This window comes from Asterias amurensis, chromosome 18 (genome assembly GCF_032118995.1).
Source record: "Asterias amurensis chromosome 18, ASM3211899v1".
In the NCBI taxonomy this organism is placed as follows: domain Eukaryota; kingdom Metazoa; phylum Echinodermata; class Asteroidea; order Forcipulatida; family Asteriidae; genus Asterias; species Asterias amurensis.
In genome coordinates, this window is record NC_092665.1 from 3,476,765 (window position 1) to 3,503,792 (window position 27,028).

Genomic DNA, 27,028 nt, shown 5'->3' on the forward strand with positions numbered 1-27,028 from the left:
TTCTAGTGACTAGGGCCCTTTTCAAAACCACGGCCTCCTGCTTCATCAGATTCCGCTGAGGCACTCATTCCGTTTCCAGATGGGATGAAAGCGCAATGCCCGGCTGTAAGAAGTCAAGGCATATGAAATAATTTAATCATTATAATATAAGTCAGGTAGCATTGTCATCCTTACTTCAATCCATCAAGGCTAGTCAATAGACAGGACTTGTCGCGAATTTCAGAATAAAACCGTATGCCTGCACCACTTATCCCTAATTTCTCATTTTAATGTTAGGCCCGCCTCAGAGGTAGTTTGTACACAGTTTTCCATGGGAGGGGGGGGGGGACACAGATCGATCCATGGGGACAGAATCTCCTGCCACATCGGTCTTATAAGTGTTTTACGACTTCAAACTGATGATCACACTAAGTCATAATGGTGTAATTATCCACTAGACTTGACATGAATTACAATTTTGTTTACATGCAATTATGCATGAGCAATAGGCATTCTATAAAAAAAACATTTCAATTTTCTTTGTGACCTACAAACGTACGGCCACTATAATGGTCTACGTTCCCCATCACAGCAACCATTCAAATAATTTTAATTAACCCTGAAGCATTACCGATTTGGAACCGCTTCCCCTTGACGCTGTTCGGTCGGCTTAAATTGTAGACTTATGGCTATATTGCTATGGGTGTTGCTAAAAGCACAGCCTATGCTATAAATCCAGTGACATCCATAGAGATTCGTTTTGTCCTGCGTGTGTTTTTATATTATGTTATAAACCACAGGGGGAAAACTGATGAACACACTGACCGAAACGTCGAGCAGTACAAACCGGCTCTTATCAGAGGCACCACTACTACTTGTACCATGTCACCGCAAACCTTACTCAGTTTTTTTTTCCCACTGTGTGCATAAGTATGATTGACACTGACGGGAAAAGAAAATACAATAAATTGATAAGAGACCCATCACAAATCATCAATAATAATACTGAGTGCATCTCCGTCAAAGATAGTATATCGTTTTCAATTATGATTGCATAATTGTTTGTTTAGTGACCACCATGAATATCATTGTGCTTTATTCCAACTTCATTATTTTTCTTCAAATACTTAAATATATAACTAAAACAAAGTGTACTTACTAAGTGCGTCTTCGTCACTTGCTTTCTTAAACAATATTTGAAACTTTGCATGGTGGAGATAAGATATAGAAGAGTTTGCGGTAACACCATGTAATAACAATCTCTAAGTGAGTTGGGGTGGTTCTGAAAAGAACCGTTGGGTTTAACTCGACGTTTCGATCAGTATGCTCTGATCGTCTTCGTCAGAGCATACTGATCGAAACGTCGAGTTAACCCAACGGTTCTTTTCAGAACCACCCCAACTCACTTAGAGATTGTTATTACATGGTGTTACCGCAAACTCTTCTATATCTATATCTTAAACAATATTCCAATCACTTAATGTGTTACAGGTCGAACCGTATTTTTATTTTAACAGACGATTATACTTTGCTACTTCAAATAAATTAGACACGGGCATTCTTTGACTCTTTGAAATTTTTGACTCCCATAAATGGCCGAACGTGTTTGTCGACGAGGTTAAACGAAAACCACGCAATTTCGAGGCATATTTGTGTAGATCATTGTATTCTACTTTTACAACATCTTTCTTACCATACCGATTTTATAACAAACGGTTACAGAACGCTTTTCAAAGACCAACTCGACCGATCCAAGGCAACGTGTTCCTTTAAATTGACAAGTTCCCATGACCAGAACAAACAATATTGTGCTTTTACATGATTGAGCTCACAATGACTATTGACTATACTTTCTGATCAATTTGACAAATGAACCGGTACACCACAATTAAAGCTAAGTGCATTTTTCGTCGACATTGTTACTTTTTGGCAACCAAATAAAATCCACTGTATTGATTGAAATTGATTGAGACCGTGCTCTCTACATAGAATATTATTCATAGTTCGCTGAATTATACCCTTCGTCGTTTTTCTTTTACTGTATATTGCATCGACTATAAATGCTTCAGAAGTTTTATCTCCCATTATAGGCAAACACTAATTTTATCTAAAGGTTACTGAACAATTTACAACAAAGATTACTTTCAAATCACACTTTAGACGTATAGACTAAGGAGAATGTTTTCAAAGTTCGATGAATGTATATCCGTCGTGTTATTTTGACTGTACGTTAATGCATCGACTAAAAGCTTCTTAAATTTCGTCTCCCATAATAATCCGAAGGTTGCAACTCCAACAAAGATTACTTTCAAATCAACTTAAGACTAGACTAAACAAGACTAAAATGGATAATAATTATGTTTTCAAATTTCGATGAATGTCCGCTGAATGTTCGCTGATATCGTCGTATTTTTACTGTAAATTATTGTATGCATCGACTAAAAACTTCTTATGTTTCGTCTCCCATAAGAAAACAATATTCTGAAGGTTACTTTTAAACAATGACAACAAAGATTACAATAGATGTTAAATTTGCATCGGGGATAAAGAATATTACTTTTTGGTTTTTACCCATACACCGATGTGTGTTAGCACTGTATACTCAGTACTTTCCCGAGTCCTGTTTTTTAACAAAGATTACCTTCAAATTTTATATTATAGACTTGAAGTACTAGACATACAAATTCACATAAATATATTTCATTAATTGCAGTAAAATATATGCGGCATTATGTGGCTGATAAATAATGTGTCCAACTTTGGCAATTATTTTCAAAAAGACAAGGGTCGATTTTACTAAGATGGTCCCAACTTATGGACTAGCTCATTGAAGTTATTAAAAACTTGAGGCTATTCTAAGTAGAGACGAGCATAGAGCATGGACCAGAACTCGTCCTAACTCGTCGAAATAGGAGTCTGTTTTATCTCTTTACGAAATTCAACTCCATTAAACACATACTCTGAAATAACAAACTTTTGAAATTTTGAGCTCAATCGATCGCCTTATGCAGATGAGACGCGGACAAAGTTTCGCATAGAGCACAGAATCTAGACATGGTGAGATCTAAATCAGAGAAACAGAGCGCCCGCTATGCGTTCGTTCATTACAAGCGTGTACAGTTTTTGCCGTGCATAATCGGAACGTTGGTTGTGTGTGACCGCGCAACACCAATGGTCTTGGAACCAAGACTAAGGCCGTGTCCGAAACGACGACTTCGGCTACAGCTATACGTCTAGATCAGCGCGTCTACCAGTGTTGAAGAATGGCAGACGCGCGCGATCTAGCCGTAGCTGTAGCCTAAGTCGCCGTTTCGGACACGGCCTAAGTTTCGCACAGACGTGAACAAAGTTTTTACTCGAGTTTTTACCCAGAACTTATAGCAATACATTACAAGTTTTAAACGAAATGTTTGTATCGTAAAAGTTCACAATCATGGTTTACACAACTGTTTTACTTTTGAACACACATACTCGACGCCCATGTAAGCGTTTATGCTAAAAATTGTTGTGAGCATTAACAAAAGTGTCCACTGCCTTTAACGAGCGTTGCAAGTAACCACACGTTTCAACGCCTTACGAAAGTCAGATTTCATCGTGTAAAGAAACGGATTGAACGCACTGTTAAAATGCGACAAAAACACACAGAAGTTTATCACATTCTGGGGAATGTTGTACACACCAAAATATATGAGGGCATCAATGAGAAAGATTGGAACCCAACTTGCAAAGAAAAACAACATGAGAAACGCAAAGAACAGAGCCGTACGCCATTCGCGTTTAATGCGTCGAAATTCGTTAGCTTTCTGGTCCTGCGAACTTTGGTTCTCTCTAGTGACGTCATTAGTCGACGGCTGTTGCGTGCGTTGAATACGACCCTCCCTGTCTGGGTTCGACGACAGTTGCGTGCTGCGGAGACGGTTGCCTATGTCATGAACCGCTCTCATTTGTTTAAGCTATAGGTAAAACCAGAGAGAATGGTGGTTTCAAATCGATATCACTTTAATAGTAATGGTTAACTGATTGATTTCCTTTGTCAGTACTTATGAAGGGCCACTAATTGGTAAAGAGTATTTCATTCATTCTCTGTCTATATAAATAAAGCAATCATTGAAATTGATAGCTGGGTTGTGGGACCATAATTATACAAAGGACGGTGTATGTAAACTACACTAATGGTAATTACTCAAAACAATTATTAGCATAAAACATTGGTATTGAGTAATGGGGAGAGGTTGGTAGTAAAAAAACATTTTGAAAAACGGCTCCCTCTGAAAGGGAGTAGTTTTCGAGAAAGAAATTGTTTTCCACGAATTTGATTTCGAGACCTCAGATTTAGAATTTGAGGTCTCGAAATAATCAAGCACCGAAAGCACACAACTTCGTGTGATAAGGGTGTCTTTTCTTTCATTATTATCTCGCAACTTCGATGACCGATTGAGCTCAAATTTTTACAGGTTTGTTATTGTATGTATAATTATGTTGCAGATACAGCAAGTGAGAAGACTGGAACGATTAGTGGATGAGCTTTCGTATGCGACAACTATATACATGTACGGGTACCCACAGATGCAATGAAGGGGACAAGATGACCAAGGACATTCTATACAATACAGTTAAGTTACTAATGAATGAAATGAACAATAAACGCAATGGAGCAAGTTCAACCAACAAACTTTTTTCAAGCTGACTCACCTGTTTTCTTATGATGAGGTAGATTTGGATGTACGCAAAACACATCAGGAAAAATGGCGCCAAGATGGCCGCGAAGAAAAGAAATGTCATGTACTGTAGGCTGACAACTTCTAGAAAGTAGCATTGAGGCTGGGAAGGGGGTCCGTTGTGCCAACCAGCCAGCATGGGAACTATGAACAAGAAAGCAACAAACCAGGCTAGGAGTGCGCCCGCTACGGCGCGTGACTTTGTGACAACCACGCAGTAACGTAACGGCCTGCTTATGGAGTAATACCTGTCCAATGTCATTGCCAAAAGAGAAAACACCGACGCCACATCGATCATAACTAATATAGAGAGTAGAAAGAGACAAGCTGGGAAAGATCGAGGAATTCCTTGTAAGGCGATCAGGATGATTGGAATAGCAATAGCTCCCATGCAGAAATCACTCACAGCGAGCGAAATCAAGTAAATGTTGGAGAGCGTGTTGCGTAATCGAGGCTCCAGTAAGTAAATTGTGATCACGGTTAAATTGCCGAATATTGCAAAGACAGCGAATACAATCTCGATGACGTAGTAAGATATCTCAGTTGTCTCAGAGTCAGTGACGTCATCGGCTGCATGAGTGAAGTTTTGCAATGTCGACATGATGACGATGAGTAGAGCAAGGTGTCGAAACGTCGAAACCAATTAAGAACTCAATCCGCGATGACGATGAGTAGAGCAAGGTGTCGAAACGTCGAAACCAATTAAGAACTCAATCCGCAGTATGGTGAATTGTTAATAACGCCGAAACATTAAAAGCTAAAAACCCCGGCTGATTTGCTTTACTTTCCGCCCACAGATAGTTAAAAAGCAGAACAGCTCTTTTCAGACTTGAGAAATCCGAAAATCTCCTCCGTGGGTATAGGAGATACAAAACAACAGTTCTCTAAAGAACAAAATCTACCTGGCAAGCTGAGATACACACAATGGTGTTACCGCTAGAGCCCAATATTTATTGATACCTCACCATTAAATGCCTAAAATCCCATATTGAAATTGTTATAATTAAAAGTCAAAGTACGCCTGCCAGACCGTCATCAGGTTTTCGTACATGAGACACGTTTTGCACACAAAGTTGTTCTTTAATGGATGACGATTTAGTCCATGGTGGGTTTTATTCTGCTAGATTCTTTGGTCTTGTCAATAAACAATTCGACTTCGAGTTAATGAATCACTGTTTATTTTTTTAAGCACGAGCCGTTCATGGCAACTATAGTGATGTATTTACAGTAGTCCCTTGTGACATCTTAATTAAAATCAGCCCGCAGAGTTGAGTTGCTCTAGAAAGGAATCAGAGGAACAAAGATGTTATAATTATTTTGACATTAATATTTTTGTTTCTGGATGGGCTAACTACTGTTGATAACTACTCACTTTGATGAATACATATTTTTTGTTGAATTTCAAGGCTTGAGAACAAGGCCAGAGAACAAGGCCATCATATTGTACATTCAAGTGAATTTTAAGGAACACGTTGCCTTGGTTGAATCGGACGAGTTGGTCTATAAAAATCGTTTGAAACCGTTTGTTATGAAGTGCATATGGTTAGAAGGACGTTTTAAAAGTAGAATACAACGATCCACACAAATATGCCTCAAAATTGCGTGGTTTTCCTTTGACCTCGTCGACAAACACGGTCGGCCATTTATGGGAGTCAAATTTTTGACTCCCATGGCCGACCGTGTTAGTTCGCAAAGTAAAACGAAAACCACGCAATTTCGAGGCATATTTGTGTAGATCATTGTATTCTACTTTTACAACATCTTTCTAACCATATGCATTTTATAACAAACGGTTACAAACGCTTTTCAAAGACCAACTCGACCGATACAAGGCAACGTGTTCCTTTAAATACTAATATTGCGGGGGAAAACAGTACCACAGGATAAGTAACACACAGTCGATATAGCATTTGATTCCATGTATGCTTGGAGTATTCATATTAATTTCAAGCAACAGCTAAAAATGTTCTATTTTCAACAATAACTATTTTCATACAATTTCTGATGATTTTGTCGCTACATAATTTTGTTTTCGATTGATTGATTGATTGGTTTGTATGAGAAGGCAAATTAAACTAGAAATTGAGAGTTTGTGTACAAACTCAGGGTGTTCGGGTGAATGGTCAAATGAGGTCACGTTGTGTACAACATTTGTAGAACATTACAAGAGGTTTCATGTAGTGAAAGAATCTTGTACGTAGCGTTTGTGGTTCTCAAGATATGAATTTTTCAATTATTTACCGTTTATTTAACGTAATGACGTCATCAATGACGTCATCATTCCAAAAAAGTTGCGGGTTCATCTACTCATGAAGGTTCATGTTTATGATAAGTTTCAAGTTCATAGTAGTTTAACATTTTGTTCAAAATCGCACGAAGAAAGATGAGGCGAATCCCAGCGTAGTGGAATTTGAATTACGCGCGCCTTCAACGGAGTCTGCATGTGTATACACAACCCGTAATGCCCACAGCCACGCAGTGCTGTTTTGTCGTAGAGCATGGATACAATGTAGGCCTACATGAACTACACGCACACACACCCGCATACCCACAATACAATAGTAGCATTCACATACATGAATGGCGATACTATCTGGTTTCTACACGTAATGAATGGAGGTCAACACAAACGCGCGCTTTTACGACCATAAGGCAAAATTCAACTGGCATTATGTTTGTGCAAAAGTTTGAGCAGGATAACTGATCTTCAAACTGATATTCAAATTTTGCGAATATGATATATAGTTCTTGAGATATGAACTTTTGAAATTTTGAACTTCCGGTTTCAACCGGAAGTAAAAGTCACATGAGGTCACGTTGTGCACGACTTTTGTAGCTAATTACAAGACCTTTTATATGCACCAAATATCTTGTGTGTGGCATTTGTAGTTCTCAAGATATGAACTCTCCAATTTTTAGCGTTTTTTTGAACGTAATGACGTCATCAATGACGTCATCAATGACGCCATTGTGTGGCATTTGTAGTTCTCAAGATATGAACTCTCCAATTTTTAGCATTTTTTTGAACGTAATGACGTCATCATATATGCGCACACGTATACAATATCGTGAAACAATTCGCGAATATGTGCGCACACTATGCAATGTCGTGAAACAATTCGCGAATATGTGCGCACACGTATGCAATGTCGTGAAACAAATCGCGAATATGTGCGCACACGTATGCAATTTCGTGAACCAAATCGTGAATATGTGCGCACACGAGTGCGATTTGTTTTGCAATGTCGTGAATTTTATTGCATACCATGTTGCATACCATTAGGATGATGTCATAGTTGTGGATAATTTGTTACCGATCTAGGGAGTACTGTGGCGCTACAGCAGGCTCCCTCTGTAAAGCATGTGTATACCCAGGAACTTGGCACCAGGTCAAGGACGACCACACGCCTCGCTTGCCTCACAACAAAGACTACTGCTGCAATGACTACCGCTTATCTCACTGTTGGAAAGAAACCCCCCAGATCACATTTTATTCAAAGGTATGCAACATGGTATGCAATAAAATTCACGACAACGACATCGCAAATAATATTCGCAGACGTGTGCGCACATATTCGCGAATTGTTTCACGACATTGCATACGTGTGCGCACATATTCGCGAATTGTTTCACGACATTGCATACGTGTGCGCACATATTTGCGAATTGTTTCACGACATTGCATACGTGTGCGCACATATTCGCGAATTGTTTCACGACATTGCATTCGTGTGCGCACATATTTGCGAATTGTTTCACGACATTGCATACGTATGCGCACACGTTTGTGATATGCGATGTCCCTTCAGGGCCACCATATTGTTGTGAGGCAAGCGAGGCGTGTGGTCGTCCTTGACCTGGTGCCAAGTTCCTGGGTATACACATGCTTTACAGAAGGAGCCTGCTGTAGCGCCACAGTACTCCCTAGATCGGTAACAAATTATCCACAACTATGACATCATCCTAATGGTATGCAACATGGTATGCAATAAAATTCACGACATTGCAAAACAAATCGCACTCGTGTGCGCACATATTCACGATTTGGTACACGAAATTGCATATGTGTGCGCACATATTCGCGATTTGTTTCACGACATTGCATACGTGTGCGCACATATTCGCGATTTGTTTCACGACATTGCATACGTGTGCGCACATATTCGCGAATTGTTTCACGACATTGCATACGTGTGCGCACATATTTGCGAATTGTTTCACGATATTGTATACGTGTGCGCATATATTCGCGATTTGTTTCACGACATTGCATACGTGTGCGCACACGTTTGCGTTATGCGATGTCCATTCGGGGCCACCATAGTTTGGTTATGCCACAAAATTGGCGTGCAAGATTTCCCCTCCATAAGATTCCCATATGTGTGTGTACAAAAATGCTCTCCCCTTGTGACATTGTAGTAGGCCACTGTTGAGTGACTTGACTGCCTGGCCTGCTGTATGGCTCTCCACACATAGTAAACACAAGTTTGTTACTCTTCTAGTATTTTCTGGAAGGATCCAGTGCCCGGAATGGATCAATGACCGCTGTTAGAGTGTCAGTCCAAGGCAGATGTTTATTGTCCATGCAGTCTGGGGAGGATCAAGCACCCTGTGGAAGGATCAATGACCCCCCCCCCCCCCCCCCCCTCCCCACAACAACAACCTCACCCCAAGAAAAAAAAACATGCAGTTTAACCTGGATGGGTATGTTGACAAAATATTTATCCACATAAAAGCTTTAAAAATGCAATACAGAGTGCCAAAAATAACATTGGGCATTAAAAAACAGTGTGACTCACAGTGTGGCAACGATATGCTGTGCATTTTGCTAATCCTTCGGAGGGTTAAGAAATTTGGAATTTGAAAGAAGTTTTGGTTGAGATAGGCTAAGCAAGTTTCATACACTTTGAGAGTAGATTAGCTTTTTCAATTTGAAATTGATTTGAATACAAACATGGCCCAGAGTGGGTCTACACATTATTTGCAGATTATTGGTTATTTGTTTTTATACAAAGCACAAAATGAGGTATGTAGCCCACTTCCAGTCTATGTGTCAGTGATATAAAGTGAATGATTTCTTTTGGTAAATTTTTCAGTCGTATTCAAATCAGGGTATGGTTTGTTTGACTGCTTTTCAATTTTTTGGTAAACTAAGATCTTTTCCGAACAATGTTATTTTAGTGTGTGCTTGAAACAAGTGCTGATGATCACATGACTTTCAAGATTTTAACAGCATTGTCTAGATTTTTGCCTGTCTTTTTTTTCAGTGAAAAGTAATTTTTTTTAAAATGTCTTCAGTAATGTGATCAGAGGTATTTATTATAGGTTCCCTGTGAGTGATATTTAGGTTTTTGCCCGGCATTTTCTGTGAAAAGCATTTTTTTTTCAAAATGTGTTCAATATGAGCTTTATGAAGTGAAAAATGTCTTTAGGCCCAGAAATAACTGTTTCTACAAATCAAAGTTTAGAAGTTAATGCTTTTTCGAAAAAATTGGCCGGTATTGTGCCCCTGGTTGATCGTCCTTTCAATCTTGGTCACATCCCCCGTCTAAAAAATAATGGTACTATATGTATTCATGGAGGAGTATTTCCTGATGTGTTTTGCAAAAAAGTGTAGGGTCGTTTTTCATGTCTGGCCATGCCAGTCAAGTAACTGAGCAGTCATTGTTAGTTTCTTGAAGGAATTCAAGACGGCTGACTCACTAAAAAGGGACAAGGGGAATCATGCCAGTTTTGTGTTCAGAAAACAAACTTGATTTTAAGACTTTGGAGTAATGATTGGGAGCACACTTTAATTATTCTGTTCATCACGAGAACTAGCGCCCTCTTTGTGTGGAGTGGAAAAGAAGGTCGAATTAGTCTGGTGGACATTGCAACTTGTGAACGCCATGTGTGTGTTATGATACGGGACAGAGGCATCAGACTACTGCAGTAAAAACGACAAGTAAGGGAGTTGCGGTTGTAGATATAATTTTCTTGTGAATTTTTTGTTATGACAAAAGTACTTTTGAAATGTGTTTGACATGAATATTTTGTAAATGGTAAAACTACATAATGAGTGGTCTGAATGTCATGAATGTTGTATAGGTCTTTTTGAAAAGTGTTGTAATTGTAGTATTGTACGTGTGGAGTGTCGCGCATCGTTGCCAACACAGTAACACACTGCATTGCTGGTAGTGTTGCGTAGAGCTCAGCCCCAGGTGCGAACAAAAACTTCATCAAGGTCATCTAAAATTTGGTGTCAATACTGGAAAACAGTGTGTTACAAATACCTTGAGTGCTATGATGTACAGTTGTAATAAAGAATTGGGACAGTGGACAAGCAATGACATGGACTTGATATTGAACACTGGCGATGAATTGTATGGTCTTTTATCTAAAAGTTCCACAATCAATGATGACTATTTGTTAGTGAATTACCCAATGAATTGATTTTATTTAACAAAAGCTATACAATGATCTATCATGAATCAGTAAGTGGGATGTTTGAAGATGATGGAACTTTGTCAGAATTCAACATGATCAGTCTAGATAAAGCTCTTGAGGAGAGATTGCAGAGATACGATGCATGTTTCATTTGTTTTAATGGAAACACATTTGGTGTGATTGCACGAAATGGAATGTTTTATATTTTTGATTCACATTCTAGAAATTGCACTGGCTGTCAAGATCAAGAAGGAAAGAGTTTGATGAAATGTGCACCAACTTGGCAAGATGTTTACAGGTATTGTACTCAATTGGGGCAATCAATGAATTTATCTAATAATGAACAATTCGAAATTACTGGAGTTACCCTGTGTCAAGACAATAATGCTTCTTCAGGTGTCAATGAAAATTGTGAACTCAAAGACAGTGTTCATGACTGTAGTAATTTGTCAAGTAGAAGTGATATAGAAGAGAACAATCCTCCTCCCCCTTTTATAAATTGTCTTTTCAACTATTTCCCTTTTCTAAAATATCCCTCAGAGCCTCAGGTTTCGTGTAGTTTGTCAGGTTTTATGCCGTTAGCCAAATTACGCGATCTAAAATCATTTCCCCTTCATCCCCCCAAACATTTTTCATAATGGCCAAAACTTAGCTTCGTATATTTTTTATTTTTCTTCCTTTCGTGCCGAGTATGTACAATGTCTAGATCTTACATAACTAGTCGTCACACTCATTCTATGCACACTAAGAACAGTGATACTCTTTTTCTCAACGGTTTGTGTCTTTGAGGTTTAGTATAACGTGAGGTATATATAGGGCAGTTAGACTTTAGGTCTTACTTATCAAAACAATAATGTGTAACATACTAATACATGTTGTGTGTAACAGTACCATTAACATACACCATGGAGGTTAGGCATATTTATTGTAGGTCAGTGTGGAGTACACTATTTTGCACAGAGGGGTACACAAGTTTGAGGAGCTTCATTTTTGCAATTGACCATGCACATCTGAAAGTATCTGAAGAACCAGTAATGATGGACGGGAGGGTAAACTCGGTTACAACTGCTCAAGGACCCATTACAGTAAACATTTCATAAAAGAGTCAGAATATACTCCAGAAGATATGGTGTTACAATATAATTGTTGTCCCATTGCACCATTTTCCGTCCCGTCGCACTAAATTTCTGTCCCGTCATGAAAATTTTAAAGTGTCCTGTATAAACCTGGGGTCCAAAAATATGAAAACACATAAGTTGTTAATCTTCAACACCTCAAAAAATGATACTTTGCAAAGTTTCATTCATATCCATTTACTTTATCATAGTAAAAATTTAAAAAAATTATGTCAAAACGCGACGGGACGGAATGCGGACTTGTTTAAAACAAACCCTAGGCAATTCACTGAGAATTTGAAAAAACCTTAATGCTTAAATCAGTTCCTAAGAACAAGCCAAACAGACTGATCACAAAAAGTTTGATTTGACTAGCTTTGTTTATATCAGAATCAATTGTGTTAAAATTCCGTCCCGTCGCACTCAGATTGCGCCATTTTTGTCTTTCACGGTGTATATCTTGGAAATAAGACGAGATTCAGCGAAAAAAAATTGCCCCTAAAAACTCCAATATCTATATGGCTCACACAAAGAAAAAAATAATCAATTCAATGTACAACAAAAAGTTGATTATTTCCAGTTTTGGTTGACAGGTTTTGGATCTGACCCATCAAAAGCAAGTATCATACAGATGCACAGTACAGGTACAATTTAATAAGCAACATCAAAAGCAAGTAACATACAGATGCACAGTACAGGTACAATTTAATAAGCAACATCAAAAGCAAGTAACATACAGATGCACAGTACAGGTACAATTTAATAAGCAACATCAAAAGCAAGTATCATACAGATGCACAGTACAGGTACAATTTAATAAGCAACATCAAAAGCAAGTACCATACAGATGCACAGTACAGGTACAATTTAATAAGCAACATCAAAAGCAAGTATCATACAAATGTACAGTACAGGCATAATTTGATAAAGAACATTAAACAGAAGTATCACAATAATGCACAGTACAGGTACAATTTAATAAGCAACATCAAAAGCAAGTACCATACAGATGCACAGTACAGGTACAATTTAATAAGCAACATCAAAAGCAAGTATCATACAAATGTACAGTATAGGCATAATTTGATAAAGAACATTAAACAGAAGTATCACAATAATGCACAGTACAGGTACAATGTGATAAATGACATTAAAAGAAAATATCATGGAAATGCAATTTTCAAGAAGAAAGTGAAGGATTCCATCGTACATAACTGTCACGGAGTGATATAAGTTTTTTAAAGAATTACTTAAGTTTCCTCAGTTTGCTGGCCGTTATGTATAATACAGGAAGAAACAAGGTTTTAAATAGTTATGGCCAAAGCGCCGCAATCATGACTTGGCATTTTCTTTTCATTGTGTTGAAGTTCTGTAAAGGTAAGTAAACTTTTGGGGCAGTTTAAAGGTTCTGATTGGCCAAGAAGGCATCAGACCAATAGTTCTTTTATGTTAAAGGTTTGGCATGCGTGCAAGTCACGAGATCTTACAGCGGGAAGTTATTTTGTGTTAATTTAGGGGGAACAGAAATTTAGGTGTGTCACTTTGCATTTTGAGATTCCCGAGGAGAGGACTCTGTCAGCCTCGACGATCGAGTTATTGAGAACTCCTGTATTTTGCTTATGGGTTATTGAGAGCCCTAAGTATACAGTCATCCAGCCTTAGTTGCTGAGTTTTTGCAAAAGCAGTTTATTCTGGCGAGTGAGACACACCGAAATTTTGTTGAAGAGATCCGCCACTGTAGAAACCAGGATCGACAAATCGACCTGTAAGTAGCTATTGATAATGTTATTTATTTCAAAGAGATTGTGTTAATGAAATTCAGTTTTGTTGTATTTAATTGTGGAACTTCTTCTCAATAGAACTGTGATTTACTTTGATTTAATTGTTCGAGGAAGTCGTGAAAAGAAAGTTTTGTACATAGCATTGATTTGAATTTATGCGTTAAAGATGGAAGTGCGTTGTCGAACTTCCGTAAAGAAAACATTGATCATAAGTTGATAATGTGTTATTTTACTTTAAGTTTTGTAAATGTAGATTTGGGTTTATTTGCTTATTGCAGGGTTTTTCCTGCAAGGGTTAAAACACCACACTTGAAGTTGATGTGCTAAACTGAGGGCTAACAGAAGGCCGGGCAGAGATACGACCCAGTGCCAAAGACTAATCTAAACTTAAAGAATACTCGAAAGACGTGATGGGAGTGATGTTAAACTAAGAACCGAAAGAGACACACAGAGAGAGCAAGAGAAAATTGTAATATTAACCGGCAACCATTATTGAAAGTCATTGATAGGACAACGTTTATTTTATTAATTTTGTGAAGACACACTTAATGTAAATTGTAAATAAATCTGTATATTTTCTTGTAAATACAAACTTGTTTCCCTTGCCTTCAATTCTCTGTTTGCCCAACAACTACCGAAGGTCATGGCCGCCGAGGTCGGGGAAAGACTCGGGGCATGACAATAACAGATTGGTTGTTAAGGAGAAGAGACAACATATTAATAAAGTTATCCACAACTTTCAAGAAAAAATGATCTCAGGACCAGAATATGTCTGTGCTGTTTGCCTGAAATTACTGTACAGGAATCAAGTCTTAAAGTGTAACAAAGAGAGATATAGGCACTCAAAATACATATCTGAAAAGTATTTGCATAGGTGTACTGAGGAATGTCATTCAAAAGAATGTTCACTGTCTAAATGTAGATCATGCCTATGGATTTGTTATACTTGTCATAGGAAGTTACGTGCAAACACAATACCAGCCGAGGCAAGTGCTAATAACTTAACTCTGTCAGAAATTCCAGAAAAAATGAAACAACTAAATACTCTTGAACAACATTTAATTGCTAGAAGTATTGCATTTATGAAGATAATTAATCTTCCTAAAGGTGGACAGAATGGAATAATTGGACCTTGTGTGTGTGTTCCATCTAACACTGTAGAATGTGTACAATCATTGCCAAGGACTCAAAATGAGAATGAAATAATACGCATTAAACTGAAAAGGAAGTTGTCATATAAAGGCTACTATGAATACAAATTTGTCAATAAGTCTCATGTTGAAGAAGCTTTACATTATCTTAAAGCAAATAATAAATGGTACAATGATATTGACATTAAGGAAGACTGGATAAATCCTGTACCAGATGAACCTCCAAACAAAGAGGCTGAAGAACTGACTGAGAAAGATGAATGTAGTGATGAAGAAGAAGAAAGTGATGAAGATAGGTTATGTGGAATCCAGCTTGATACTTGTATGCAACCAGCAGATATTGGCCAGGAAATATTGGATCAGTATTTTGAGGATGTATTTTGTGTAGCTCCATGTGAAGGCAATAATCCAGTCAGAGTATTGATGGAAGAAGGAAATGAAGCCAAATGCTTTCCTACATTATTTCCAACAGGTAGTCCAATATTCGGTGATAAGCGGAATATTAGAATAACACTGTGTAGATATTTTGTCAATAGATTGATGAATGTTGATAACAGATTTTCAAAGAATGTAGATTATATTTTCTATGCTCAGTATTTGTCTGAGATTCATCAAGTATTATCAAGTGTGTCTATTGCACTACGGAAAAGTTGCGTAAAAACAAGAGAAGGACATAAATTAACTGCATCAATGTTAAATAACAAGGATAAATTAAGGAATATGTTGAAGAGCGATTATGGATACAAGTTCTTGAAACCCATCAGAGGCACTAGTCCATATTGGCAATCAACACAGAGAGATCTCTATGCTATGATAAGACAGCTTGGTATACCAACATGGTTCTGCTCATTTTCGTCTGCTGATATGAGATGGCCTGAAGTCATAAATACATTATTAAAGAAACAAGGTGACTGTAGAACAATAGAAGAATTAGATTGGAATGACAAATGCATGTTACTTAAAAGTAATCCTGTAACTGTAGCAAGAATTTTTGATCGAAGATTTCATGTGTTTTTGAAGGAGGTTATTATGTCAGAAGCCCAGCCAATTGGTAAAGTTATTGACTATTTCTATAGAATTGAGTTTCAATTACGTGGCAGTCCACACACTCATTGCTTATTCTGGATTGAGAATGCACCAAAATTAGATACTGATAAAGATGAAGAAGTTATCAAATTTATTGATAAATATGTATCGTGTAAAATGCCATCAGAAGAAGAAGACATTAAACTAAATGAAATCTTGTCACATGTACAAATGCACAGCCGGAAACATTCCAAAAGCTGTAAAAAAAAAAAGGAACAGAATGCAGATTTTACTTTCCAAGACCTGCATCTGAAAGAACATTTATTGTCAGACCGGAATCAGATGATGGAAACAAAACAGACAAAGCAAGTGCAAAAGAAAAATCCGATCATGCAATAGAAATGTTAAAAAATGTTTACGAAGCGGTGAAGAATGAAGACAACCAGCACAAGTCTACTCATGAGATCTTTACAGATATTGGAATAACTCAAAAAGAATTTGAAGAGGCCAATATTATTGTGACAAAAAAAATTAGTGTTGTGTTAAAGCGTAATCCACAAGATGTCTGGGTCAATCAATATAATCCACATTTGTCACGTGCATGGAATGCTAATCTAGATATTCAGTACATTACTGATATTTATGGCTGTGTTGGATACATTGCTGCATATATCTCTAAGGCAGAACGTGAGATGGGAATGTTGCTCAATCAAGCACAAAAATAGTCTGTAAAAGGAAACTTGGATGCCAGGCAAAGTATGAAACAGATTGGACAAGTCTATTTGCAAAATAGAGAGATTTCAGCTCAAGAAGCTTGTTTTCGTGTGTGTAATTTGCGATTGAAAGAAGGTTCAAGGAAAGTGGAGTTCATACCGATTGGAGAGAATCCTGTGAAAATGAGTATGCCACTCAGATTGATTCAAAATATACAAGATGAGGAGGATGAGAATGTATGGATGTCCAGCAAGATTGACAAATACAAAGCAAGACCCAAATTACATGAATTTGACACAATGTGTTTGGCAACATTTTGCTCAGAATATCGGATTTTATGTAGTACTGAAGCAATGAAGATTTATAAACGGGGGAAAATGGCTATATATAAGCATGTTCACAGATTGCAAAATAGTTTAGGAGTCATACAGAAGCGCACAAGAACTGGTAATGCTGTTATAAAGTACCCAAGATTCTCTCAAATCAAATATCCAGAAAAGTACTTCCATAGTATTTTACAACTTTTCCTACCCTATCGTGTGGATTCACATTTAAAGCCGTCACAGTTTGAAACATTTGAAGAATTTTACAAGAATGGATGTGTTAAACTTGATTGTGATGTTATGTGTGTAAAAACAATTAATGACAATAATCAAAGTAAATTTGAGGCTAACATTGAGTCCATGCAAGATGTTGAAGAGTATTTAGGCAAGTTTGGTCCTCAGGAAGATGCATGGGCTTTAATCTGTCCAGAGACCGAAGCACAAAGACTTGAATGTCAAAGTGACAAGGCTGGAGGAAGTCAAGATAGTGAAGATGAATTTGCAATACCTGATTTGAAGTCTAATAAGAAAGATGACATAGGATACTGTATAGAACCCCATACTGCTCACATACCTAGAAAGGAAGCTCAGAGTCTAATGAGAATAATGAATGATGAACAAAGTAAAGTATTCTATACGATAAGACAATGGTGTACTGATAAAGTCAATGGTAAAAATCCCAAACCTTTTCACATATTTGTAACTGGAGGAGCTGGCACAGGAAAATCCCATGTCATAAAATGTATTTATAATGAGTCTGTACGATTACTGCAAAGAATGAATCATAATCCTGATGATATTTCTGTCTTGTTGACTGCCCCTACAGGAGTTGCTGCATTTAACATTAACGGATCCACACTGCACAGTGCTTTGTCAATAACAACTGATATTTCACTACCGTATAAACCACTAGGTGAACAAAAACTAAGTACACTGCGCACTAAATTGGCAACCCTACAAATTTTGATTATTGATGAAATATCAGTGGTTGATCACAAAATGATGTGTTACATACATGGACGGTTGAGGCAGTTAAAGCAAACCAGGACTCAGTGTGCATTTGCGAATGTTAGTATTCTTGCAGTTGGTGATTTTTATCAACTACCACCAGTAAAAGGGAAATCGTTACATCATAATACTGTAGAGGCAAGCTTATGGCATGATAATTTCATAATGTTTGAATTAAAAGTAATTATGAGGCAGAAAGATGACTTGAAATTCACACAAGTTTTAAACAAGTTGCGAGTGAAACGAAAAGAGGATAAGTTGTCAGATGAAGACAAAGCGATGTTAAAGGCATGTGAAACTGGAGAGGACATGAATGATGCACTTCACATCTATCCTACTAATAAACAAGTTAATAAGTACAATTTGCAAATAATGCATCAAAGGTGTCCAGAGTCCATGTATATTGAGGCTAAGGATTATGAAAAAGATGGAAGTGGTCAACTGAAACAGAGAGATAAGCCATTGCAATCAGAACGGTCTTTGTGTAGGTCATTATGGATTGGTGTTGGTGCCAGAGTTATGTTAACACGAAACTTAGATGTATCTGATGGACTTGTCAATGGAGCATTTGGAACTGTTGTGGGAATAGAAATGTTACAAGATGAATCTGGACCCAAATGTATCAAAGTAGTCTTTGATAACAAGAGTGTTGGAGCGAAACACAGAAGGCAGTCAGTATGTTTAGATAATCTTGATACCATTTCTATTAACATTGAGGAAGAAAATATTGGTAAAAAGTGCATCCGTAAACAATTCCCATTGAAACTGGCATGGGCTTGTACAGCACATAAGTGTCAAGGAATGACAACAAATAAAGCTGTCGTGTGTCTAGCAAAAACATTTTCAGCAGGGCAAGCATATGTAAGTCTGAGCCGTGTGACATCATTGAGTGGTCTCATTATTGAGGATTTGGATGAGAGGTATATATATTGTGATGAATCAGTTGCACAGTGTTTGAGTGATATGCCTGAATTGAGTTTAGTTGACAAGAGGTATCCAGAAAAGAGTACCACCATCATATTGCATAATATTCAAGGTTTAAAGAATCACTTTATGGATTTTAAAGGGCATCCAGAAATACAAGAATCAGATTTTATCTGCCTTACAGAAACATGGATTAATGTGGATGAAGAAATTGTGGAATTGATTTTAGATGATTTCAAATGCTACCATCAGATGAGATCAACATCATATGATAATTACATGCGAGTACTACAACAACAAAGTCATGGAGGAGTTTCAGTCTATGGCAAGAAAACCAGAAGTTTTAGTCGCTTGAATATTACATGTCCAAATATAGAATATGTTGCTTTCCATATTGTTTCAAATGTATCAGTAATAGTGGTAGTGATATACCGACCCCCATCTTACAGGATAAATGATTTTGTCACGAATGTTTCTTACTTAATAACTGAAATTCATAAGATGAGCCATAGAAGTATAATCATGGGAGATTTGAATGAGAACCTTTTGGATAATCGATCACATAGTATTGAGAAGTTAATGCAAGAGCAAGGATATAAACAATGTGTACAAGATGCAACCACAGAGAATGGTACATTACTGGATCATGTGTATGTCAGAGGTTTGGAGGGTATAGTTACAACTGTCATACCAACATATTATAGTGATCATGAAGCTGTAAAAATTTTGTTTTAGTAAAATGTAAAGAAACTACTGTATCAGGGTTAACATGGAGAAACACTTGATTATTTATTTATTGACCAAACCAACAGTGGACAAGCCGCCAATTACAGGGATGGATGAAAGAAACAAATATAAATATACATTATATTCAAGAACACGAGTACGTAAAAGTAGAATTACTGTATAAGAAGAAACAAGAAATGAGACTGAAAGTTAAACAATAACAAAAACAAACACAATTAAATAGATAAACATACGAAGAACTCAAAATTTGACAAGAAAAAAAGAATTTAAAAGAGGCTAAAGAAAATGTGGCAAGTCTTCGAATTGGACAGACTTTTGTACAGAAATAAACAGTCCTTGACAACTCTGTGATGTCTGACGGGTGGAAGTCTGCAAATTTCACTTAAGTCACTTAAGAACAAGTCACATAATTCCTCCACAGGCATGGTACTCTTCAGCTGATCAGCTGAATTTCTCTTATTTTCTTTGGGAACATTGCCATAGAAAACTGAAAAACACTGTACAAAGTTATCTGCAGTTGGTCATAGAATAACTTAAGAAAACAAAAGTTTTAAGCATAATAAAAGAGAGATAAAATTAAAGAAACATGGCGAAGAAAAAAAAGGGGGTTTGAGATGCTTGTATTTTGTCATTTTAAATATTCTATTGAAAAAGTTGATAAACAATGACACACTATTATATTTAGTTTGCAACAAATCGTGAACAGTTTGCACACATTTAACAGTTTGTTTGTGGATGTTTATGTACTTTACTACTTAATGATGTCAATCAATAAGTCAATTTGTAACGTGTTTTATGATCTTCCAGCATTAAACCAGTCGATGATGCTGAGCAATACAACATCTTGAAGTATGCAGTAATCAAGTCAGCAGTGTTTGATTGAAAGAAGCATTCCCTAGTTGTTGTCAGCTAATTAAGGATGACCTGTGACTTGCCATCAATATGATATCTTGGACCAGAGAAAAGTCACCTCCAAAGGGTGACCTTCCAACTGCAAGATGTCCACAGGGCTGTGGGCTATCTTCATCAGCTGATGTCATATACCCCTGACATCATCAAGCCAGTGATGTTGGGCTTGAAGAAGTCTCTACCCTGATGAGCTGCCATCAGCCAGCAGAGGGTGATACGTGTATCCTCAATATGAAGTCATGGACTGCAGACAGTCATGACTGTACAGGGTGACCTTTCAACTGCAAGACAACTGCAGGGCTGAGGGGCTATCTTTATCTCAGCTGATGTCATATATCCCTAAAATCAAGCTAGTGATGTTGGCCTTGGAGAAGTCTCTACCCTGATGAGCTGCCATCAGCCAGCAGAGGGTGATAGGACATGCGTGTATCCTCAATATGAAGTCATGGACTGGAGACAGTCATCACTGTACAGAGTGACCTTCCAACTGCAAGACGACGGCAGGGCTGTGGGCTATCTTCATCAGCTGATGTCATGTACCTTGGGGTAAGCGTTTAAAAATAAATTGACTGTTTCTTGAAGGTGTCCATTTAGCATTAAAGTTTTATGAGGTTCTAACTAAAGCTTACAATCAGCAGAGATTGTACATATGTATTATTTGTCCTGTACAATATTTCCATCTGAATTTATCGAGATTTGAAGGAAATTGTATCTCAAGAACACAACAAATGAATCACCATTTTCATGGCAATAAACAAAATCAAGTATGATATCAACATGTTGAAACATCAAACATTCAGACTTTAAGGATAGTTTAAACAAAAAGGGAAGTAAAATGTTTAGCTAGTTATAAGATTTAATAGACTGTTTCTTTTTCCACAAATGACCAACCTTAAACTGCATACACAAAGGAGCTGATGTATGAACTCATAACGACAGCCGAGTCTCACAGTAGCATTGACAATGTGCAAAATCAAGACCCCTAAACTTTGCCACAGATTTATGTTGCCAAATCAAAATATGCACTAGCTTGTCTAACCACTCAATGAAGCCGACATGTGAGGAAAGAAAAACAATCTGTAAATATTTGTGCATAAATCGACCATATGTTGCATCTTTGCCTTCGATGACCCCTAAACTTGCTCATATTTATACAAATTCTAATTAACATAAGCGAGAAATTCCAGCATGAATACAGAGTTGTGAACAATGTTTTCAAGACTTTTTAAATGTCATTTCATTCTACTTCAGAATGATTATTTGTCGATGTATGTGGGCATTAGTCACAGATTCACTCATAATTGAATGTAGAAGTGCTGCTGTCAGTAAGCAATGTATAAAAATTTAATGTTAATTGATCTTCTTTTCATTTCCTTATATTTTCATATTTAGACTAAAATTAGTGGAAATGATGCGCTACAACCAAGAGTTTCTACACAGCTGAGCTCTTTCAGCGATGTCTACCTACATATACATCTATCACAGATCATGTGTAGAATAACTTTCATGAAGCTACTGATGAGTTTGATTACATCAGATCATCTTGTGTTTAGGTGTCAACATGCATCATACACCATTAATGTGCTTCAATAAGACTTGTCTGCTGTGATTTAAGACATTTCCAACAACTTGGATCTCAAGTACTTTCAGCTTAATGACAGATACTCATAAAATTGAGAGACACATAGAAGAACTTCTTTGGTATTCACAGTCAGTGGACCTGCAGTAAATTTTACAAATTTTTGTAACAGCTTGAAACATCCTAACTCCTTCATAGCCTAACAAAGAACTATTTGTGTGTTACAAAATTGCGGTTGTGCTTGTGCCAAATAATGACTGAGCCAAACGATAAATTTATGTTTTGTACTTTATACTCAAGTTTTGGTACCTGAGTCTGATGACAATGTCAGTCTCAATCTTGCGACTCATGACAGTGGTTGTGGTCTCAGCAAAACATTGATTGGATGAATCAGTTAGCACATATAACTCAAGTTCTGATACCCAACTCAGGATGTGGGTTTAAGTCCTGCTTCTTCTCATGATAGTTCTGGCAATCATGGTCATAAAAACCCTGCATGTATAAATACGCTTCATACCTAAATTATGGTGCTGGAGTCATTAGATCGTAGTTTCAAATCGTGATTTAGGTAATTGGATGTAGGTTCAAATTCTACTACTTATGCTGTGTTCGAGGCTAAACATACTCAATGGGTAAAAATGGTTCGCACATCTGTCAAGTTCTAGTATCAGACTGGAGACAGGGTGGTTGAATATATTGGCCTATGTACTCAAGTTGTGGTGCCTGAGTCATCAGAATGTGTGTACAACTGCTACTACTTATACCCATTGTGGTGATTATGGTCTTGATCAAATGTACTGAATGTGTGATTATAGTTAACATGTCCGACTCAAGTTCTCGGACCTGAATGTGGGTTTATGACAGTCATGATGATTTTGCTGTTTAGCAAAAACACTGAATGGATGATTTTAGTTAACACATATGACCCAACTTGTAACCCAAGTCATACAGATATGGGTGGAAATGATCCTGTCATGATGAGGATGTTCTGCAATTTTGACACATTTACATTATACAATTGTTGCCTGCTGTGGTGTGGTCCATGCTGTTTTGGACACCCGAGGGGGCAGATGGCACCCGAGGTGCCAGCTGAGAGTGCCATCAGCCCCTGAGGGTGCCCAAAACAGCATGGACCATACCACAGCAGACAACAATTGTTTTGTAATACCCTGTCTTAGATTTTAGGACTAAAAGAGGCCATAATAAATAATTTTAACAATTAGTTTGCAAATGACAATTCTTCAAAAGAGTGCGTGGTATTCTTATTTTTCATCAAAATGTACAGTAGTGTCTGCTTCCACGTAGGTAATGAACCACAATGATGAACCTCGGAACACGTCACTTCGGGAGACATGCTGATTTGTTTTATGATCATGTGAATGGTTCTCGTCCAATGAAATTTCACAATCTGATACCGTGGTATAACAAGCATAATTCTATGAAATAAAAGTTTTGAAATACAGTGTTTACATTTTTATTCAGTAAATGGCTGATCAACTGGGTGATTGCACTCTTGAGGCTTTAAGTTCTTTTTTCTAAAATGTGCAGGGTTTTTATACTATCCAATAGAATAAATGGACTATTGTTGACAGATGGGGATATTGCATGTAATAGTATTAGATCTTTGTACTCTCAAAATATGGTATATTATTTTTGCCCTTCACACAGTACCACAATTAAATTAACAAGGTGTAAAAAAAAGGTTGTCTTATACATTTTTACTATGAATCTAATCTGCTGTCTTCCTATAATTAAACAAATTACAGGCAGTTTGAAGTAAATCTGTGTGGTGGATATTCTGTGGATATCAGTAAAACAGAATTAAGAAAAGTCAATTTGTTGTGTCTAATTTAACTTTAGTTTGAATTATGTCACAAATGTAATAAAATAATGTTTATACAGAAAGTTAGCCATTGGTGGTTGCTCCCTACTTATTGGTTACTTGTATAGTATTTTGATTTGTCTGGTACTCCATACTACTTAGCATTTCCCCACAACATATTGGGAGATAAACCACAGAATTTGGTTACATGGATTTTTTTCTCTCTCAATATCTGTATTTTGCAACTACTGTAATGAACCATTATAGGTTGAAGGCTCGATGTGTCTAATAGACAAACTAATTTAAATGGTGAGACCTTATTATTTTTAAGTGAGTCATATGAATCTTTCCCAGACGTCACTATGGGGGCCTCTCTATTTCTGAAGACGGTTCCTTGACATGTAAGAACATAATACAAAAGTCCCCGTTATAGATGGGTGTTGGAAAGCTTTAAAAGAGATCGATGGTCATTTCCTATTGAGTGCTTAATTTTCCTGTGGTTGTCCGTGAACAGGCAATTGATTTGGATGAAGTAGGCCTTATCGGACAATTGAATATTGAACCGAATGGAGACACTAAACATCAAACTTAGCGTCTTGTGGCTCACCGCTAAATAATTGTTAACCAAATTAACATTTTTGCTAACCCGCCACTACGACGGTATAGAGGTAAACACAACACCACAAAAAAGCTCGAATACCGGTGCTGTCGACGTGAAGGTACCAACGTTGATGGCGCCCTTCTCTTTTTACCTCCGTGCATTGAGATTTCGACGCAAACATATTTGTTTAATTTGATTTCCTATCCCTTAAACTATTGAACAATGGAGACACTAAACATCAAACTTAACGTGGCTCACCGCTAAATAATTGTTAACCAAATTAACATTTTTGCTAACCCGCCACTACGACGGTATAGAGGTAAACACAACACCACAAAAAGGCTCGAATACCGGTGCTGTCGACGTGAAGGTACCAACGTTGATGGCGCCCTTCTCTTTTTACCTCCGTGCATTGAGATTTCGACGCAAACAATTTTGTTTCTCTTATTGAAGTCCATCAATGACGAATCTTCACGGTCCAAGAGGATCCTAGCAAATCTTGTTTCAAACCTTTTGAGAAGTACTACAATTTTGCACAATTTCATTAGATCTCACACCTGCGTGAATGTGTAAATTTTCAACTTCCGGTTTCGACCAGAAGCAAAGGTCAAATGGGGTCACGTTGTGCATAGGTTTTGTAGTTCATTACACGACCTTTCATACGCATTAATGATCTTGTATGTAGCATTTGAGGTTCTCAAGATATGAATTTTCTAGTGTTTAACGTGTTTCTGAGCATAATGACGTCATCAATGACGTCATCATTCCAAAAAAGTTGCGGGTTCATCTACTCATGAAGGTTCATGTTTATGATAAGTTTCAAGTTCATAGTAGTTTAACATTTTGTTCAAAATCGCACGAAGAAAGATGAGGCGAATCCCAGCGTAGTGGAATTTGAATTACGCGCGCCTTCAACGGAGTCTGCATGTGTAATACACAACCCGTAATGCCCACAGCCACGCAGTGCTGTTTTGTCGTAGAGCATGGATACAATGTAGGCCTACCAGAACTACACGCACACACACCCACACACCCACAATACAATAGTAGCATTCACATACATGAATGGCGATACTATCTGGTTTCTACACGTAATGAATGGAGGTCAACACAAACGCGCGCTTTTACGACCAGAAGGCAAAATTCAACTGGCATTATGTTTGTGCAAAAGTTTGAGCAGGATAACTGATCTTCAAACTGATATTCAAATTTTGCGAATATGATATATAGTTCTTGAGATAAGAACTTTTGAAACTTTGAACTTCCGGTTTCAACCGGAAGTAAAAGTCACATGAGGTCACGTTGTGCACGACTTTTGTAGCTAATTACAAGACCTTTTATATGCACCAAATATCTTGTGTGTGGCATTTGTAGTTCTCAAGATATGAACTCTCCAATTTTTAGCGTTTTTTTGAACGTAATGACGTCATCAATGACGTCATCATTCCAAAAATGTTGCTGTTTCGTCTACTCATTAAGATTAATATATATGCACTGCAAAAACGTTGGTCAAATCATTTGTTGGGCAAAGTAACTTCAACAATTATTGGTCGATAATTGCCCAACAAAACCAGTAGTTGGTGTTGTTGGGCAAACATTTTGTTTGCCAATTTTTTGTTTAAAAAGCGGAATAAAAGTTGGGCAAGTGTTGGGCAAATAATTCGTAATCTGAATTTATCATAACTGTTGGTTACACTTTTGCTTATTTATTGGGCAACTTTTTTGGTAATTTTAATTAATTTTGATTGTTGGTTAAAATAATGCACATTAGTTGGTCAAAATCATCCAATCATGCGCACTACGATCAAAGAGTTGCCCAAAAGTTGGGTATGGTATAAAAAACATAACGATATTTTCCAACATGGCGAGTGGAGGAGTGGCTGTGACGAGCGGGGTTGTCCAGTAGATATAGATCCAATTTGAAGGTTAGTTTTTAACTAAATATGAAGTTGTGTTTTCTATTCAGTCGTACATAGTCGTGACAGTTGCAGAGGGAGCAACACAGTGACACAAGTTGAATTAGTTTCAGTTTTTTGTTTCAGTTTTATCATGCCATTATGTGCAATGCCGGTTGTGGCATGTATGCGTGTGCTTGCGCTGCAACTGTCACGACCGTGTACAACAACTGAACAGGCAACAAACTGTATTTAGTTGAAAACTAACCTTCCAAAGCATCTACAAACCACTGAGCACCCTCTCGATTTT

At 37.3% G+C, this 27,028-nt stretch overlaps 1 protein-coding gene and 1 long non-coding RNA gene across 3 annotated transcripts; one reads left to right on the forward strand and one right to left on the reverse strand.

The window, feature by feature from the left end:
• Positions 1-2: 2 nt before the first annotated feature.
• LOC139950920 (adenosine receptor A2a-like) lies at positions 3-5,298 on the reverse strand. Its single transcript, XM_071949759.1, has 3 exons — positions 4,672-5,298; positions 3,797-3,932; positions 3-103 (listed from the first exon to the last, which is right to left on the reverse strand). Exons 1-3 carry the CDS (start codon positions 5,296-5,298, stop codon positions 3-5), a joined length of 864 nt encoding a protein of 287 aa, XP_071805860.1.
• Positions 5,299-10,599: 5,301 nt separating this feature from the next.
• On the forward strand, positions 10,600-25,737 carry LOC139950432 (uncharacterized). Of its 2 annotated transcripts, none has more exons than XR_011787650.1 (4): positions 10,600-10,641; positions 11,347-11,421; positions 20,720-21,367; positions 22,214-25,737. It is a non-coding gene; the product is annotated as an uncharacterized lncRNA (long non-coding RNA). The 2 variants fall into 2 exon arrangements; XR_011787651.1 differs by lacking the exon at positions 10,600-10,641 and adding an exon at positions 10,648-10,897.
• The last annotated feature ends 1,291 nt before the right edge of the window (positions 25,738-27,028 follow it).